The sequence below is a fragment of the Perna viridis genome, chromosome 10 (genome assembly GCF_037379345.1).
Source record: "Perna viridis isolate PV_CMFRI_1.1 ecotype Kerala chromosome 10, ASM3737934v1, whole genome shotgun sequence".
Lineage (NCBI taxonomy): Eukaryota > Metazoa > Mollusca > Bivalvia > Mytilida > Mytilidae > Perna > Perna viridis.
In genome coordinates this window covers 7,733,492-7,753,024 of record NC_142454.1, presented here as the reverse complement: position 1 = coordinate 7,753,024, position 19,533 = coordinate 7,733,492, and the positions used below count along the sequence as shown (strand labels likewise).

The 19,533-nt window shown below is 32.5% G+C and overlaps 1 protein-coding gene across 1 annotated transcript; it reads right to left on the bottom strand.

Moving 5' to 3' along the window:
• Positions 1-532: 532 nt before the first annotated feature.
• Positions 533-19,497, bottom strand: LOC148604354 (ufm1-specific protease 2-like). Its single transcript, XM_088549416.1, has 14 exons — positions 19,414-19,497; positions 14,255-14,405; positions 14,004-14,056; positions 13,287-13,497; positions 11,928-12,145; positions 11,533-11,623; positions 10,148-10,299; positions 9,035-9,137; positions 7,508-7,654; positions 6,990-7,168; positions 6,389-6,487; positions 3,049-3,151; positions 2,537-2,661; positions 533-654 (listed from the first exon to the last, which is right to left on the bottom strand). The coding sequence occupies exons 1-14, from the start codon at positions 19,456-19,458 to the stop codon at positions 568-570; spliced, it is 1,764 nt and encodes a 587-aa protein (XP_088405542.1). The 5' UTR covers positions 19,459-19,497; the 3' UTR covers positions 533-567.
• Between the last annotated feature and the right edge of the window lie 36 nt (positions 19,498-19,533).

Here is a 19,533-nt window from a genome sequence, read left to right as displayed (position 1 = left end):
ATGTTATTTTGGTTATTTCACTTTCTTTGTTGAATGTATCCATTTTTCTTGTCTAACATTCTAATGTTCTTTTTGATTTCCATTATAATCCTAGATCCCTTGATTTTAATCTTAATCAAACAAAACCGTTTGTACAAATTTCTTTGAAACAGCTTGTTTGATTTCTCTCTGATTTGGAAGGATGTAATGTTATCAAAAGTATACTTTGTTGCCATTCTAATTTGGAAGGATGTAATGTTATCAAAAGTATACTTTGTTGCCATTCTGATTTAATAGGTTTAAAAGAAATTATCACACCTTGACTACCTTTGAACATTTCACAACAGAAGGCATGTAGACTCTCCTGTTTTGAGTGTAGATATGCAAACCCTTTCATGATTTTTTTTCTCTGTTTCTGTGACTTAGGCAAATTAAAACCTCATCAATGGCAAGGGACAAAGGGTTACATGTAACAGTCTCATTTGTTACTTTAAATTTTAACCAAAGCTTTAAACACATATTACACATGTTAAACCAAAAAATATGTTGCTGATACCTTTATAAATATTTTAATAAATTAAAAATGTTTCAGATACAAATAGGTCTCTGTGGCATGCACATATTATAGTGAGCTGTTTGGTCCCAAAAGTCTGGTCCCTTCCATCCACACCAGCCCTGAAAAGAGAAACAGCATTTTATAAATCAGACACAGTCATACTGCAATAATACAATTTATTGTATAGCAATATAATTTCTCCATAGAAAGCAATGCAACTTCAGCCTGCAATAAATTTCCATATTGCACTACTGCAAATATAGTTAAAATCTTTTAAGTTACCCATGACAAAAGTTCATTTTAAACAAGACTTATTTTATAGCTATACCATTAAAGGGTTATTGCATGAATACTGTGGAATATTATTCTTCTTAGAATTTTATTGCACTTGCTAAGTTGTGCAATATAAAAATCTACTCCAAATGATATTCCCCAGTACTAATGCAATAACCCTATAATACCTTCAAATTCACAGACTTTTAAGTAACTGTCTTTGTAAGAATCATGCAAAATCGGAAAAATGTGATACACCCCAAAAAAGGCTACATATTTCTGTTTTTGTAATTAAGTTGTTTTATGGGTCTATGTTATGAAATGTGTAATTATTCATTCAAATCTGTCTGCTCTTAGGAGATAATCAACATTGAAAATCCAATAGATTCTATTGTATTTGAGTGTCATTTACAGAGTTATCTCCCTTATTTTTGAATTATACAGTGCATTCTATACAATTTTTATCTCCTATGAGCACGAGTTTAATGAAAAACCAAATGTTAATTTCTGTTTACTAAAGCATTTTAAACAAGATATCAAAAATTAAAATATGTAGGGTTTCCAACCATGTATCACATTTTGCATGATTCTAAGCTGAAGTGCTACTTAAGTTAAACAAATTTTAATCCACATGGTTTTCTCACTTTCATTATCAATGTGCAAAATACAAGTGGGCTCAAACTCTAAGTATGAATCACTAAAATGCATTCATGAGAACTATATAATGCAAGATGATTAACAATAATTGAAATTTTTGAAGAATTAAGTGATACCATGTTTCATCAAACCCAAACCGAACTGTGAGTTCCTTAGCTCAAATTTAAACCAAATCAGATGAAATTGAAATCTTAAAAGAAAAACTCTAGATTTCAGGATATTTTCAATTTGAAACCTTTAATGAAAGGCCTGTACCGTCCAAAATTGAAATTTTCCTCAAATTCTTTTTCAACTCAAACTTTGGCCAATCAGATCACTTGAAATTGAAGATTTGAGAAAAACTCAAAGTTTCTGGGAATTCTCTACTTGCAATCTTTTATTTAACCCTGGTCCGATATAATAAACGGTAGAAAAGATATTCTGGATCAATATACCAACTTATAAATACGAATTTTACAGAACAATATCCCAAGTCTTCCTCATTTTTTTTCTTTCAACACAGAAAAAAAAACGTTACTTGATCAATCTAACAAAATCTCTACACAAAGAAACAAAATGTTTTTTTTTAAATATGATACTTTGTTGGAATTAGTATCAAATCTGCAGACCTACTCTAAATTTAAAGATACGGTTTCTGGTAGGTCATAACATTACCTAAGATGAAAATACAAATACACATCAGTGGAATAGCCAGGCCAAATTCATGAAGAAACCTTTTGTAGCACAAAAAAGAGGGAGGGATTTATTTTGGTTGGTTTCTACTGCAAGATTTTTCAAACCTTGGCACCTTGAAATGCATTGTAGCTATGCCACTACACATGTGTACACCAATACTCTACAATTTACAAATTGCTAGCTCACTTGGAATTCCCAATTTATAAAATATCATACTACTACAAGCTTTCTTCAACATTTCATTATAATGATTTTATGTTGTAAAGAGCACACCTAATCAAAAAAAGTAAGTCAAAATGTAAAATAATTCTTCAATTCTTTCAGTACATGTATTTTAAATAAATGGTGTATAAACTAGATATCAATATTCCTATAACAAAGAACAATCAGTCCTACTTTATCTAAAATGACTTTAAGGTCTTCAGCTCCAGTGTAATGAGGGTCCAGTATAAGGAATTTAAGGTCCCCTGTCACGTCATTGAAATCTACACCCAGAATGGTGTGAGCTAAAACACCTCCACCTGTACATGTAAAAAAAAAATGGACACATCATCAAATATACTGTAGTAAACAACATTCAAATATTTATTTTATATGTAAAATGCACACGAGGAAGAATTATTAGGATATTTTTAAAGTTAAAAAGTGTTTCTTGGGCAGGTCGTCAGGCATAAATCTTTTTAAAAAAAAAAAAACCAATGTCATACCTCAAACCAAAGAGAGGCCATTCCATAGAACTTTATTGCTATTTTTTTTCTACCAAAACACGTTACAAATACATGTATGTTATTTTGATCAATGAGGCTAAAGATCCAAAAATCACATTGTAAAAAAATAAATTGAACTCAAGAGGATCTTCTCTCATCAGGTTTTTGTCAATTTTTCCATAATTGTTAACTTGTGCTTACCAATCATTATAGGGGTGCCTTGTGAATCAAAATGCTGGGCCAGTTCTCTACCTTTGGAGGGTAGATCTGCTCCAGAGCTTACAAACATTATCTTAGATGTTACCTACAAATAAATTTAAAAAAAAAAACAAATGTATTTTGATATAAAAATCATCCTTAAAACACTTTGGTCTTATTGTTCAATCTTACCACCAAAGTCTTTGATAATGATGCAAGCAGGATGAAAACAATACACAGAAACTATCACTAAGATAAAGTGGATGACCGTAATGGTCATCCCAAGATGGAGGATGGAAATTCGAGTCAGAATATTTTTCTTTAATAAAGTTGTCCATCCAAGTAACATTTAACAACATAAATATGACAAATAGTCAGTCATTTGTCAATGCTTGATATTTGAAGTGGGAAGCATATATATGTGTAAAATGAATGATCAATGAGAAATTACAGGGTAAAAAATCAGTGGGATGACCGTAACAAATTGTGGGATGATCGTAACAGAACAAGAGACTATCGATCCGGGTGACCATAACAGGTTATTTGAAACAAAATACGAAATATTGACCAAAATATTGTTAGAGTAATCAAGGGAACCAAGATTTTAGTGTAAAAGATATTGACATGGGTAAAATAGTAACTGATTTGATCTAATAGTTTAGGTGTTTATACACAACTAAAAATAGACTGGGAAAACATAAGAAATTACATCATTCTCATACTCGTTGAAGTTAATATTTGAGAGTTTCTGTGCATTTAAATTTATTATTGAAAAAAAATCTTCTTTTTGTCTCTTTTGTTCCCTACAAGTTAATCTCAGTATCAAACTAAGTGGAGTATTAAAGGTGCATACTAGTATTATAATTTTGTAATAATTTTAGTTATGTAATAGAAAAGGTATATAACAATAATACATGAAAAATGAAATAAATCGAAGGAAATATATCCAACTTATTTGCCAGCTTAGTCAAGTGAATGGTTCACAATTCATGGAAGCCTTAACTGCCCCCTTCTCGATCATTGTACATGTATATAGGTATTATTCTGTTTTAAGGTCAAGAAAAAAAAAAATGTTTGTTTAAGGTTTCATATTGAAAAATATGGTAGGTAGGTAAAATCCTTTTATTTTTTAAAATTATTTTATATCAACACTTATGGGAGGGCTTTTTTAACTTTAATTGTGCTCAACTAAGAAATGATAGTTTAGCAGCATTTTATAAACAATACCATAATAAATATGCTAGGGTAGGCAAAAAAATACTGGGTCATTAAAGTAACATTTAACAGAATTTTTCTTCTTGGCCATAAGATACCATCAAAGTAGTTTGCAATATATAATTTCTATCAGAAAAAACTTGGTGAAAGTCAGCAATTTCATTTTTTTAGTATATTTTGTAACATGCATTGACACTATTACATACAATTACACTCACTTGAACCAATGTATTTGTAGCAAGTAAATTTACCACATGAAAATGCTGAATCACAAAGAACTCAACTACTTAATATTCTCATATCATTCGATATGAACAAATGTTTACCTCTTGTGTCTATTTTCTTATCATAGCTGTTTCTCATTTTTCTTATATGATCATATTAACAACAATTCGGATCTCACTTAAAATTATATTATGAAATTAGAAATTGTATGTCACACATTCACTCCCTGCCGTATGCAAGCCAGCAATATTGCCTACCACACGCAGCAGCCATAAATGAACATTATCATGTTGTTTCTGCATTACTTAACACGGAGGTACTTCGACTGTTATGTTAAAGATTTTTGCTCCACGGAAAGATCAGGAAATTCTTCAAAGATGGGTCACTAAATCCATTGATTCAACATGCTTAATTTTTTTCAGTATTTTGTACAAAACACCGCTTGTAGTAGAAGCCATTTGGAATGAATTTATTGAGTATATCAATTTTAACATAATTCAGTGAAATCTTTTGCAATTCAACGTTTGTCATAATGGTAAAGTACAACTCTCATCATGATATATTTTTATTTCTCATGTTACGGACATCTCTTGCCACATGTTATGGTAATCCTTACAAAAAAGAAGATTCTTCGTTAGTTATCCCATCGATATTTTTACCTTGTAATTTCTCATTAATCATACATTTAACCCATATGTTACCCACTTCAAATATCAAGCATTGATGAATGACTAACTATTTATCATACTTGTTTTGTTGAATAACTTGAATAGACAACTGTATTAAAGAAAAATATTCTGAACTGAATTTCCATCCTCCATCTTGGGATGACTGTAATGTAAAATTTGAAGTGCATGAGTCCCATAACACCTGCAAAATTTATCAAATCACAACGTTGGTGCAATATGATTAATCCTACAATCCTATAGAATTTGAAAAAAAAAATCCTTTGAGCTGTTTCTGAAAAGTTGCACCCACAAAGTGTTCCTATAGTGTAGCATGTACAAATCCAACTAGGTTCCATAACTCCTGTTTAATATGTCGATCAAAATGACAAGCCAATATGATTAACTACATAAGGTGACTAATAATCCTACATAATTTAACAAAATCCATTGAGCAGTTTTTGAGGATGAATTGCGTCAATAAAGTCAAGTGAGACAGATGGACAGACGCAGGAACAAATAGACAAAGATATTTCTTTATCCCTTCCTCATCACAACTGAGGACAACAAAGATGAACTACATACACAATGTTCGGAACCATACAAAATAAATATCACATAAAAACTGAAGGAAAACAAGACGCAATACAAAAGAACTAAAGGACTAACAATATGAAATCCCCTTAAAAATATAAAAAAACGGGTGTAATTTCAGGTGCCCCAGAAGGGTAAGCATGATTTGCTCTGTCTGACATACTGCAAGTTAGTATACCTGGTAATAGACTAGCAACAATATTGCAGTTCCAAAGTCATAAAAAGGTCCCATCAAAAACAATTCACACTTGGGCAATATCATTCAATTCAAAGTATCCAGATGTAAATAAAGTAAAAAATGAGAAATTGGTAGAAAGACATCAAAATAGACAGATTAAATTAAGATAATCAAAAATCACCATAAACATGGGACAATTCAAACTATATATGTAAAAGTGCTGAACATTTGATCTTGAACTTGAACATAGCAATAAATCATGCAAGAAAAATACATTGTTGCAAAAATTTACTTTTAGACTTTAGAAAGACACTGTATACATTTTTAAATCAACAGTATACAAAGCAGTCATTACCCAATTACAAATTTGGTTTTTTTTAAATTAAAACCTTTAATTCTAAACTAAAATCATAGAGGCCATTAGTTAGCTGTAGTAAACAGCCAAGTAAGTTTCAGCATATCTTACCCCAATCAAGTGGTCCAATACATAACTGACTTCCATGGATCCAATCCACTGCTTGGATCCAACAAACGTAGGATCCTTATCACCAACATCTACTAGGGCCTGTAATTCATTTAAAAAAATTCTTACAATTCTGTACACAGTTTTCTATAAGCATGAATAAACTTTTGCATACCATGTAATGCTAAATATAAAACCTGAGATTTGATTTTTTTTTCAAGTCCAGCATTAGTCAGGTAGATTTGAAAAGACAAAATGTACAAAACAGCATGAAATAGCAGCATCATGCCCTTTATATAATGTAATGTCTGGATGAGGGTGTAAAAGTAAAAAGGATTCTGACTAAATCCACCTAGGAAAGAATGACAAGACAAAGGATTATCAGTATTACAAGTAGGATTAAAAACAAGAAAACATATGTAATTCAAGACAAAATCATGCAAAGTCAGTGTGGTTTTGTTGTTTGAATTTTCTTTGCAGTTGCCAAAATTTTAGTAAATGTGGTTTAGACATCTTTCTCTGTGTAAAGGAGCTCTATTCGACCTTGGTGACAATAAAACTGATTGAAGTCTGAAGTTGTCCAGATTTAATTAATTCTTATTACCTGTTGTATGTCTTTGTGGCCTGGGATAGCTTTGTCTGTATAACCCTGTAGTTTAAACCATGACACAAGTGTCTGTAGAGATCGGTAAGCACAACCCCACTTATCATCATTGAATCGATCCTGCATGTAGTGATGGTAACTGTACACTCCTTTGACTAGATAAACTTTTCCTTCTTTAACTGAAAAAAAAAATGCCAGGAGTTTAAAAATGTACAAAAGATCTAAATTATCTAAAAATACTGAAATCAAAGGCATTAGTTCATTATCAGAATGCCAATTAAAATTCACTCTATGGATAATCATATGGCTGTGCTATTTGACCAATTAGTCATTGCGCAAGAAAGTAAGAGAGTAATAAGGCTTCAATATCCATATAAATATTTTATTTTACTTTACAACTGTGAACAAGCTTGTTGTTAATCTATCCATTAGATCGGGGTAATATTCTGTCTGACATCTCTTCTTTCAACCCTTAAATAATTAACAGTGATAATTCTATGTCGAAGTATGCAGCATACCTCCAGAAGAAGACAATCCTGTATGAGGATTTATCAAGTAGCCATATTGTGCAATGTCATCTGGGAACATATGTCTGTTGTTCCTTCTGAAAACAGGTCTATCTTCTTTTACACAGAACATCTTGTGTATCTGGTTTCTTGTTTCTTCTTCAAATGAAAGGAAATACAAAGGTCAAGGTCAAAGAAATCATTGGAAAAATGTGAAAAATGTGACTGCATGAATCTTCATTATTAAACAATGCATTAAAGTATGAAACAGAAACTATAAAAGAATAAAATCATATTAAAATCCTTTAATCTTATGATTTTTCAACACTGAATACTTCTATTCCCCTTACTCAGTTAAAATCCCGACTCATAAACATTATACATTGTTGTTTCTCCAAAACAGATGGTACACCTTAATACAAATATATAGCTCTTGGTAGAGACTCCACATACTTTGTAAATAATTCCAAATCATCTTCCAAACATACAGAAATGCTGGAATTTTTTTATCGACAACTCATTTGTCCAGTATGGTGGACGTGTTTTTCAACTGTCAGCATTCCAATGGGAACATATTGTGCTCCTCTACATACTGACCTATTCCTTCACTCTTATGGGGCTGACTTTATAGCTGATCTTCTCAGAAAGAAAGAACATCATTTAGCTAGATCTTTTTATCTCAGTTTCCGCTATAAAGATGATGTATTATCATTAAAAAATCCTAGTTTCAGGATTTGATACATCGCATCTACCCAAAAGGTCTTGAGAAAAAAGGTACTACAGACACTGTGAAGTCAGCTTCATATCTTGACCTACACTGAGAGATCAATGGTAAAGGAAAACTATCCACCAAACTTTATGAAAAACATGATGACTTTTCATTGAGAATTGTCAACTTTCCTCTCATCTGTGGCAACAGCCTTCAGCACCTGCGTATGGAGTTTTCATATCACAACTCACACACTATGCCAGAGCTTGTCGTAATAACGCAGAATTTTTGTATCGCGCTAGACTTCTTACAATTAGGCTTCTGGAACAGGGTTATGTTGCTACAAAATTGAAGTCATCACTACAAACACTACACAAGTTTTATGGTCATCATCGTTACGATGTATCCATCTGCACCATGAAAACTGATATGTTCAACGTGTCATAATTTTCCTTTCCTCTTTCGTCTACCTCAGACTCAACTTTTTATGATCAACTCAGTAGGCGTTTCTGGACAAGCAAAGGATGCTTACCCTACCATTGCACCTGGTCCATGCTCCCAGTTTTTAGTGGAGTCAGAGTTGCTCTTTTACTTTTGTTGCTTTGTATGTATGGCTTTAGTTGCTTTATCTTCTTTGTTGTGTGTCTGTTTTCCATGTCTGGTCATGTCTCTGGATTACATTCTTCTGATTTCTGCTAGAATCTTGGTTTTCATGATTACTCTTTAAAATGTTTTTGACTTATCATTTGATGTGTGAATGATCAAACAGAGGTACATCATAGTATGTCCATCAAAAGATGGGCATTTAAAATACAAAAAAACTTTCATACCCAACTTGTCATCAGCAGTGTTTGCTGGGTAGACCACACTGACAAATGTATCCAGCTGATCTGGTCTGAAATGACATGACTTTGGAGCTTGAAAATCTTCCTTCTGAAAAACCAAGAAGCTTGACATTATTAACAATCAAATCATTACACACATCTTCTGAGGCATACAAGTACAATAATGTAAGCCATAAAACAGACCAGCCCCCCACCCCCACCCCAAGTCATGTCATGTGATACATAGCATGGTGGGGGGGGGGGGGGGCTGAGAAAAAATGAAAATCACTGGAGCATCTGTTCCCAACCTTTAGGCCACAGAAGGTGCTGTGTATCCTTCAACACTAAGTAGGACAAACACAAAACAGAACACCCTTCACAGCTTTCAACTAGTCAACAAAATAGACATATTAATACTTGTTTCAACCATGGCAAGAATTCTATTTACATCTACTTGATTCTTTCGACATCAGCCTGAATTTTGTACAATATTCAAAGTCCAATTTTATTTTCTCAAATGACTCCAGATTTGTCCCCAAATGACTCCATTTGATGTCTGACAGGAGAACAATGTAGTTCTACATTGTAATATCAGTTGCAGTAGAGTTAAGTTTAAAAAAAACCTGGAAAATGAAATGAATACACGAAAGAACAAAATGGAACTTAACCTAACTTATTTCTGACTAGGTACAGGTAGATACATGTACATATGTTTATAATATCTTAGCCTTGTTCTTTGTACCTATACATGGACTTGATTTAATTATTTAAATCAGAACTACACAGTTTTACTCGCTCAACAAAAAAGCCTTCTATGCACAAGGCAGAAAAATCTGTAATTCATTCAGTAGTGTAGGAGAGAAGGGTACCCCTCTGCACAATGGAGCTACAGATACAATTAAACACCCCTATCATTTTATACCCACCCACCCCACTTTGCAAGTAGGAAGTATAATAGAAAAGTAAGCAGAGAAGCTAAAAAAAACCCATACTTTTGCCTAAGGATAAAAAATAATTTTCATACTACAAAAAAAAAAGAAATATTAATTTTACTTCATAGTAAATTTCTTATTAAACAATCATTATAAAAGTTGCTTTATAACTATTATACATATATACCTGGGAATGTTGTAGAATACAATTCCTCATGGCCTTTAACTGCCTACAAATTGCTGTAGATAGAGCCACTGCAAGGGCACTAACTCTTGTATCTTGTGTAACAGTTGCTAAACAGTCAATTTGAAGTGTAATTGTCATCATCTTGGTATTGACTAAAGAAAAATATATGGTACTTCAAACATTATAAAAACATAACAACCAAATTTATATTCTGATCTAAACTCTTCTGCAGTTGACTGTATGTTACAGACACCTACAAAATCAACAAAACAGATCATTTTGATTCCTCTGATCAATAAATTTATGTTATAAAGCATTATAGCAGGAGCAGGAGCAGGAACAAGTATTTAACAGTAGATCTGAGATCTGATGTACAATTAAAACAAGAAATCTGTGAACCTATACCACTAGTGATTGATTGATTGTTGGAGCACCCGAGCAGCAATATTTCAGCTATATTCAGGAGAACACCACTAGTGACATCTTCCCTTAACTTAAATGTGCGAATAAAACATTAACCAAGTCATCAAGGAAAAGTTGATGTCACACATGTCGGAAACAGAATCCCATGATAAGGCATACTTATATCAAGCTTGTATCAAAATATCAAGCAATTGTGATAAGTACATGTAATTGCAGAAAAAACATTTAAAAAAAAATTAATTGAAACCATACAGTCATGATAAAAACTTAACCAGGAATTAGAAAGATGATGATGCACAAGTCAAGTTCCACGATATGTCACAGATATTTTAAGTTTGAGTTAAAACATTAAGTGATTGTAACATGTACATGTAATTGCAGAGAAATCGGACCAATTGACAGACAATGATAATACAAAATATACATATTAACACTAAGAACAGGAGGTATATCTTTAAGGAGCTAATATGGTGATCATAGAAATCCTAAATTTCAATTTTTAGAAGAAATTGTAGTGTTTAAAGATTTTTGAACAATGGTTACATAGGCAAAATTATTTCACATGATTTTCACACGAATTTCACCTGAATTGAGCAAATAAACTAAGTGACAGAGTTCACGTGAAATTTGGGTGAATGGAGCCTTCACGTGAAATTCACACGAAATGTTCACATGAAATTCGTGTGTAGTGAATTTCACATGAAAATCATGTTAATTTCACATGAATTTCATGTGAAGCTCGATTAACATGAATTTCACGTGAAAAATATTTGCCTGTGTAAGATTGTGCTTTTTCCCTTTTCTTGAAATTTGAAATCTATAATCTAAGGTTTTGTTGGTTTCCAAAAAAAGTTGTTGTATATATCTGAGTAACTACCTATTCCATCTGAAATAAGATTCAGTGGAGATATAATTTTAACCATTTTTATCAAAAGGAGAATATAAACCTTAATTAACCTTACCAATATTATGGAAAATAACGGGAGCACATGGTGGAATATTATCAAATGTTGTCCCACTTCTCTTCATAAAAGTTGTAAAATTAAGTATTTCCTGAAGAATATGGTTGTAATCTTTATTAACATTAAACTCTTATTGTCCATCAATGACAAGGCAGTCACTAAATTTACTTTATTTTTGATGAATTGATTAATCACAGTTTGAAGTCCTTTGTCATTGAATTATCTAATGCTCAAGTACATTTAATTTAGATAAATAATAAAGTACTTAAAGTAATAAGGATTTTGAAACGCATAGTATTTAACCATAGGAAAATCTTAAGTTGATTTTCTCTTTTTAAATTGATATGATAATTTCACTGCCAAAATACTCATGTTTTTATTATACTTTCACAAACCTGTGTCTTTTCTCGCTTCTTTCTTACTTTCGTGAAACCATCATCATCCTCCTCTATCAGATCATATAGTACAGTACACTTGCTATCACATGATGTACCACATGAGTGCTTTCCTCCAATCAAAACATTGCTTTGATCTAATTTATATAATGTACAACTAGACCTGATATTATTGCACTGTTTCTCAACTTCTTTATCTAAACTCTTTTTCCAGGTATCTGCAAAATTGAAGAAAATATAAAATTGTATTTTATATTTATGTAATAATAAGTTTGATTAATACTTCCAACATACCAATTTCAGTTATTAGTGACAGTTGTGACAAAGTTAACACCTTAACCAAACAAGAGTTCATGAAAATTCCATAAAAATACAGCTCAGTCTGGATAAATCTTCATTTCAAAAAATTCAAAAAATGCTGTAACTGAAAATACATAAAATGCCTGTACCCCTTATTAAGATGTCTTAATAATTTGTAAAGCCAAATATCTAAAAACAATGAAAAAGAAAGGAATATCCTTCTCTGAGGACAAATATTGCACCAAAATCCTGAAAATCTGAAATATCCTTTTAGGTTGTTGTTACAATTACCCTACCAGTGCACCTGGTTCATGCTCCCATTTTTTTGTGGAGTCTAAGTTGCTCATTTACTTTTGTTACTTTGTATGAATTATTTTGGTTATTTTATGTTCTTTGTTGTGTGTGTCTGTTGTCCATGTCTGGTCTTTGTCCCTCGATAACATTCCTTTGATTTACACTAGAATCTTTGTTCCCTTGATTAATCATTCACATACACATGTAACAAGACACAGTACATGTCAACTTCAACAACCTTAAATGTAAAAAAAAAATTGTCAGAATTTCTGCATAAAATGGAGGTGAACATATAAAATATGAGCATGAACGCTGTGCAAAGTTTGAATAACATTGGTTCAATACTTTTTTAGATTACACAATGTTGCACCCTCCTACATTGTAAGTGTGACAGATGAATAGAGTCAAGTGGTTGCTAGAACTCCTATCATCATTGGTAACACAGGTGAAGACAGGAATAAAATATGAAAGGGTATTAAAACAAGGTCTATATCACAAAGTCATTTTGCAGAAAACAAGGGTAAATCTCAATGTTCAAATGTACCTTACCTGAAAAACAAATCAAATTAATTATAGTGATTGGGAAAGGCAGTGGCCATCGAGTACAGGGGCACTGAAGCTTAATATAGCAAATTGAAAAATATAATTGCTTTATATAATAAAAGGAATGGCCAATTGAAGCTCCTAAAAAAAACCCAACCCTTAAATGGTCAGTTTTGTTTTTCTTATCCTAGCAAATGACAATGAATAATAGGTATTTCAAACCTTCTTTTTGTCCTACATCAATGTTGATGTCTAATGTACATTTATTTCTGGCAACAATGCAAGAGTTTACAAATTTATCATTCATGGTCTCCAAAATAACTGAGGTTTTCCCATCTTCAGCTGTCCAATAACTCAAGTTATCAGGATGCAGAACATCTTTCCCTTCATCTGTAAGTGATAATATCAATAACTGGGACAGCTGAGTAGAAAGCTGAAGAACAGAAATACAGACAACAATAATTTCATTCTTATTCAAAATTTCAAATTCAATTTTAGGTACATAGCAAATATGTTTATCTAGCTGACACAGATAGAAAATTGCAAAGCTTTGAAAGAAAGGTACGAACTAGTAGTTTTTAGTTTCTACTTAAAAACATTTGATATTACAAAAGCTATATAAATGTATGTATATATTTGTCTATGCTAAAATACACAATGATTCTTTGTTTAGATAAAACACAAACACACACTAAAGGTTCCAAGAAGACAGAAATGCATGGTTGGAGATTACTTGAATGACCCACTGAAGGAAATGAAAATAATTTTTTAATGGTAAAATCTGCTCAAGATGGATGTTACATAGAAAACTGTAACAGAAAAGATGTGGACTGGTGAATGAACAAAGGAAAAGACACCATAATCATATATACCATCTGTTTTCAAAACAGTGGGTATAAAAGGAATAATGTGAAGCTTAATAAATTGCTTGATGCTTACCTTTTTCAGCAAATCTCTGCCTTTTTGATGGAAAAATCCAACTATGAAAATGCCTACAAAATAAGAAAAATAACATATCTTACTGTTGTTTTTTTTTGCATTCATATTAGATACACAATCTAATGAAACTAAAGAATAATAAATATAACTTATAGGTAGTTACAGGCATTAATTAGTTATCCAGTCACTATTGGTACTAAAAGAAGAAGGCTGATAACTATTCACATTTCAACTAATGTTTTGGTACTAACCTCCTGGCAAGAAAGTATCAATACTCTCAAGGTCTGCCAGTACATTGTTTGATAAACACCTTATACACCCTATCACAGTCAACTCATCATCACTGGCAAATCCAATTAACAAGCCTGCTGCTCTTTCATTCTTTTCTAGTGTAGAGAGTTGCTGAAAAATAGACCATCACATAGTAAGGAAAAACTGTCAAAATTAACTTCTTAGAGAGTAACAAATACATGGAAAAGGTGATGTGCCCATGTAAAGGTATTTGTTAAAGATGTATACTAGTGATTGCATCTTATTATCTTCTTTGGTTTCTTTGTGAAGCCCAATTCAGAACAAAAAGAACAATTACTTGATTATTTAGTAGAATTTCAAAAAGATAAAACACTGACATTGAAGACTTAGCTATATCTTTCATGCTGATGTTCACAGATCATTTCCAATATACTTCAAAAGCACATTATGCCTTTTGCCACTAACTATGTCCTAGTCTTGTAAACTTGGTTCCACCAGGTAGAAGTACAATGGAAATTGGCTTACTTATAATGAAAAGTTGTACATGTTGTACCTTATGGATTGGGCTACATACAAAATGTGGGATGAAAAACTTTTTGACACAGATGGTGAATGGCTCTTTCCTTAAAAATATGAGTTTACTGTCCAAAGAAGTTTATAGACTGGAAGTTTATAATATGCAAATGGGAATTTCAGGTTTACATCAACAGTGTTCTAACTATGTATTTGATAATATAGAGATGCAGGGAAGAGGGCACTTCAACGTGTAGCATGTTTTTTTTTCAACCATCAACCAAAAAGGAACACTGATCTTAGTATTTTTTAGAATTTATGTTTGCATTAAGTCAGAAAAATCTACCTTCATTTATTTCATTCCTTGTATGTTTGTATTCTTACTGCATACCTGCCAACTTTTAAAAATGATGGTGGGACAATATGTGAAAGGACAGTGTTGTGTCCTATTTTGCAAATTGAAAAAGTTTTACTGCATTAATACATGCATGACACCCTTCTTGTATTAAAAGACCTTTCTCTGTTGACCAAGTGCTTTGTGAAAACATATATACAAGTATGATATGTAATAAACACAAGTGCATAAGCCATAAATGAATTATTGAAGCTCTTAGTTCCCCTTCTTTATAAAGTTAGGAGAACTTCTTCCATATTATCAAAATGACGTGCAGACAAACATTAGCATTATTATGGGAGATACATGAAGCAATCCATCATACTTTATGTTAGATTAAAAGCAAGTGATTCTTTATATTTGTGACATACTATAAGGCGAAATGTTGCATGAAATGTAACAAATATTCAATATTGCTCCGATTAAATTTCAAAATCTTATGCCATCAAGAGGAATATTATTTCCTATAACTATTGCAATCACAACTGTTGGAAAAAGTGCTGTACTACTGAAGATATATAAAATCTTAAAAAATTGAAATTAAAAAGGAGGTACATGTAACTGACATTTTGAATATACAAACTTGTGCAACACACAAATGTTTACACCTGTGATTCTACAAAACTTAGACCTGTTAACTTGAATTTTTTTGTGAAATCAATTGTGCAGTAGAAATTAATTATTAACCAATGATTGGCTGTCCATAAAATGATGATAGATCCAATCAGGATCCATTTTCTACTTGTCAATCATCATCCAATAACCCTGATCAGCTGATTGATCACCGATAATTAATTAACGTTTACTTGAAGGTTTATAAAACAGGATGTAATTAATGAAGGTGACACTTCTCAATTGAGTTTGGGTGATTTATTACCAAAAGTGTAATCTTAAAGGGACTTGCGGATAATTATAAATGGGCACTAATTGGGGGGGGGGGGTACTCAATAGAAGCAGAGGGGTGTGGGCTTGATAGGGGCAGGGCGCATTGCCCCTCCATTACCCTAACAAGGATACTGATCAAATTCTTTTGATTTCAGGAATTTGCATTGAGGAAGGATTTCAGTAAAACCCCAATTTTAGATTTTTTTAATGACGCCCAGCCCTAACCCACTAAAACTAAAGATGATATGATTGGAGCTACTCATAAGGGTATAAATTAACAAAGAGTGTTGAAGCTCACAGCACTCACTTTTTTAAATTGTAGGAAATCCCTGCTCAAGTTGGTAACTTGTCAAATTGTTATGTACTCTATCACTTTTTGGATTTTCTTTCTTTTAGTGTGCTATTAATAACTTTCTGAGCCCAAAATATCTTATCTTATTATTTCAAGCTAACGTGCCAGTTGTAGCTAGCTTATCCATTTTGTGACAGTGCAGCCTCGTCACTTGTGGTGGAAGTTCAATGGAAGTAACGTCTTACTTATAAAGAACTTGCACAACCACACATAACATTTAGGTATAACCTTTTGGTCTATACTCATATAGAAACATTTTACATGGCTGTCTAGCTTACAAGATGCAAATGCATGAGATTTAGCAAAACGTCTGCACATAAATCAACTTGCATTCGCAGCTATTTTCAAAAGTTTTAGATTGGTTCCAGTGCAAGCCCAGCAAAAAGTGGTTTCATCAAAAGTTTTGTTCTTCATTTCAACTAGCTTCTAATGATGATTTTAATATTTTTTGGAAGTTTACGAGGGAGTGAAAGATGTTCATTGATATTGATTTTTACAGTCTTTTAAATGTTAGAGTAGACATGTTACATGTATATGTATTTCCATTCTTTCTTTAATTCTTTTTTTTTTTTATTATTTTTGTTCATTGTTTGCTGTTATTTTAATTTAAAATAATGAAATGCTTGCTTCCAAACTTCAAAATAATTACATTGATAGAAATTCCTAATTTAACATCTGTCTGGTTTATGTGGATGACATGTGCTTTTTTATAATATAGACAACTGGTCTAAACTTAAATAGGGCAGGAACACTTTACTTCATTTGGTTTGTTGGCTATTGTTGCTTTTTATGATTTTATTATATTTTCTGTTAGAAGATTTCTACTGATATATTGTTTCAATCACAACTACTCTGCTATTTCTGCTACACTACAAAAGAACCTTGGATGTTACATGGAGAATTTCTTTTCGAAAAATTTGCCGAAATTGTAGTGTAGTTCCATCCACCAGGTGGTGCTAAAAATCACTAGAAATAAAGACCAATAACTCTACCTAGAATTTTGGCCCCAAGTGAGGAGAAAAAATCAAAAAATGGTAAAAATTTTCAACCAGTTTGACTATAATTTCAGAATTGGATTGGACAAATTCTGTATAGATTCTTAAGCCTAGTGCTTCCCATGTTTTTCTTCTGTGATACAAGAAAGGCTAAGGAGTTCTAGTTGGTATTGTTTGAGCAAATATTCAAATATTTCTTCCAGCAATGCAAGGAATCCTTAGGTGCACACTGATTTGTTATAGGGGTCTGTATATTAGAATTCACACACTTAGAAGCTGATTTGGTAGCATTTTCCTTTAATCAATGGTTATTTCTCTCATCACATATCATGCATTTGCATCTTGTAAGCTGGACAGCCAAGTAAAATGTTCCTATAAGCATACATGTTAACCTAGTCTAACCTAATTTTGGGATATCTTCTGCAATCCATCATAAAATTACAGGAGATTTTGTGTGACGAAATTATCGACATATTCTGTTATGTTGCAGTCTTTCCAAAGGTTCATCAGACTGTTGGATATCACTGGTAAGAAAGTGAAAGGACCAGTAAAAAATGAAATACGCCAGACGGGAAAATTTCCGATATTAGTTATTCTTGATTCAGGTCAAAATGGATGGACGGTTAAACTTGGTTCAGTCCTGAAAATAGTATGTCATCACAGGACCGAATGTCCTGAAAAAAAAAAAAAAACTGAACCTTTGGAAAGACTGATGTTATAAATTAAATAATACAGAAGATTTAAAATATTTTATCAATACTATAAATACAAAATGTATACATTTGAAATGACCAAAATGAATTATACATGTACATGTATTCACAGAAGTGATGCTTGGTAAACCATAAAATAGATTTTGACCAGTTCCAATGTTCATCACTGGCATGTCAAGGAATCTGTTTTTTTTTAAAATTCTCAATAGCTCCCGCACAGGAGACTTTTTTTGCAGGTCAAAAGGTAAAATTACGGGAGACTCCCGCAAAAATCAGGAGGGTTAACACCTATGCTATAAGAGCATGAACCAAAAGGTCATACCTAAATGATGTGATTGATTGATTGATGGTTGGGGTTTAACATCAGAGCAGCAATATTTCAGCCATATTCAGACGATGAACATGAAATGGATGATAAAATGAACATGAAATGATGATGCAATGAAAAAAAAGGATGGGACACAAGGATAATAGGGTCGACAAATTTTGATTGCCACTAGTAAAAGGGAGGGATGGGTAAGGTCGGGCAATTCAGCCTCCTGTGGCAGAGCGCAAAGATACTTCTATCGAATACCACAGCAGGGTTCTTTAACATGCGAGGAAGTGACATCTTTCCCAACATGGTGCACCACTATGGTTTGCGGTCAAGTTTTCTGTATTATAGCCTGACAAACCCAGCATGTAACACGCCGGGGGTACCCCATTCCACTACCTGGGGCACACATCCCAGTTGCTCTGTTGGCAGAGTGCCTAGCCCCTGGCTAGGTTTCTGAGCACTATTTAGTTGCCTTTTACGACAAGCTTAGTGCTGCTGCTGGCCTATTCTTATAACACCCAGACCTGCACAGGGACCTAAATGATGTGCGTGCCTGTGTCTGATTTCTTGCTTAATCTAATACCAGCATTACATGACATTCATAAATTACAGTACCGAAAGACAACACTGACGAAGTGGTACACCACTCTGAGAGTGGTAACCAAAAGATTTCGTACAAAATTCTTTATTGACGTTTTTGGGCATAAGCCACAAACAAATTTAAAAAAAAATGGGAATATCTTTCAATTAAAAAAAATGTAGATTACCACTTATTTAGTGATTAGTCATGGTATGTCTCTTTCTGTACTGTATATTCTGTACCCTTATACAGTTTTGAACAAAACTGAGCAGGTTATCATAGGCCGACATATTTTATCAAAATTTGTTGTAAACCTCATGATTTCCCGTCTAAAATTTACATAAGTGAAACAAATTGTTACAAGTTGCTCCGCAATTAAATAAGATATTTAAGTAAGGACATTGTTTTACCTGCACAACAGATTCTGAGCAACAGACTTTTCGTGGCATCTTCATATTGTGCACTTCCGGTTGTAATGCGTAGTAATTTTTAAAATGAAACTGAAAGTAGAATCATAAACATGTATTTTT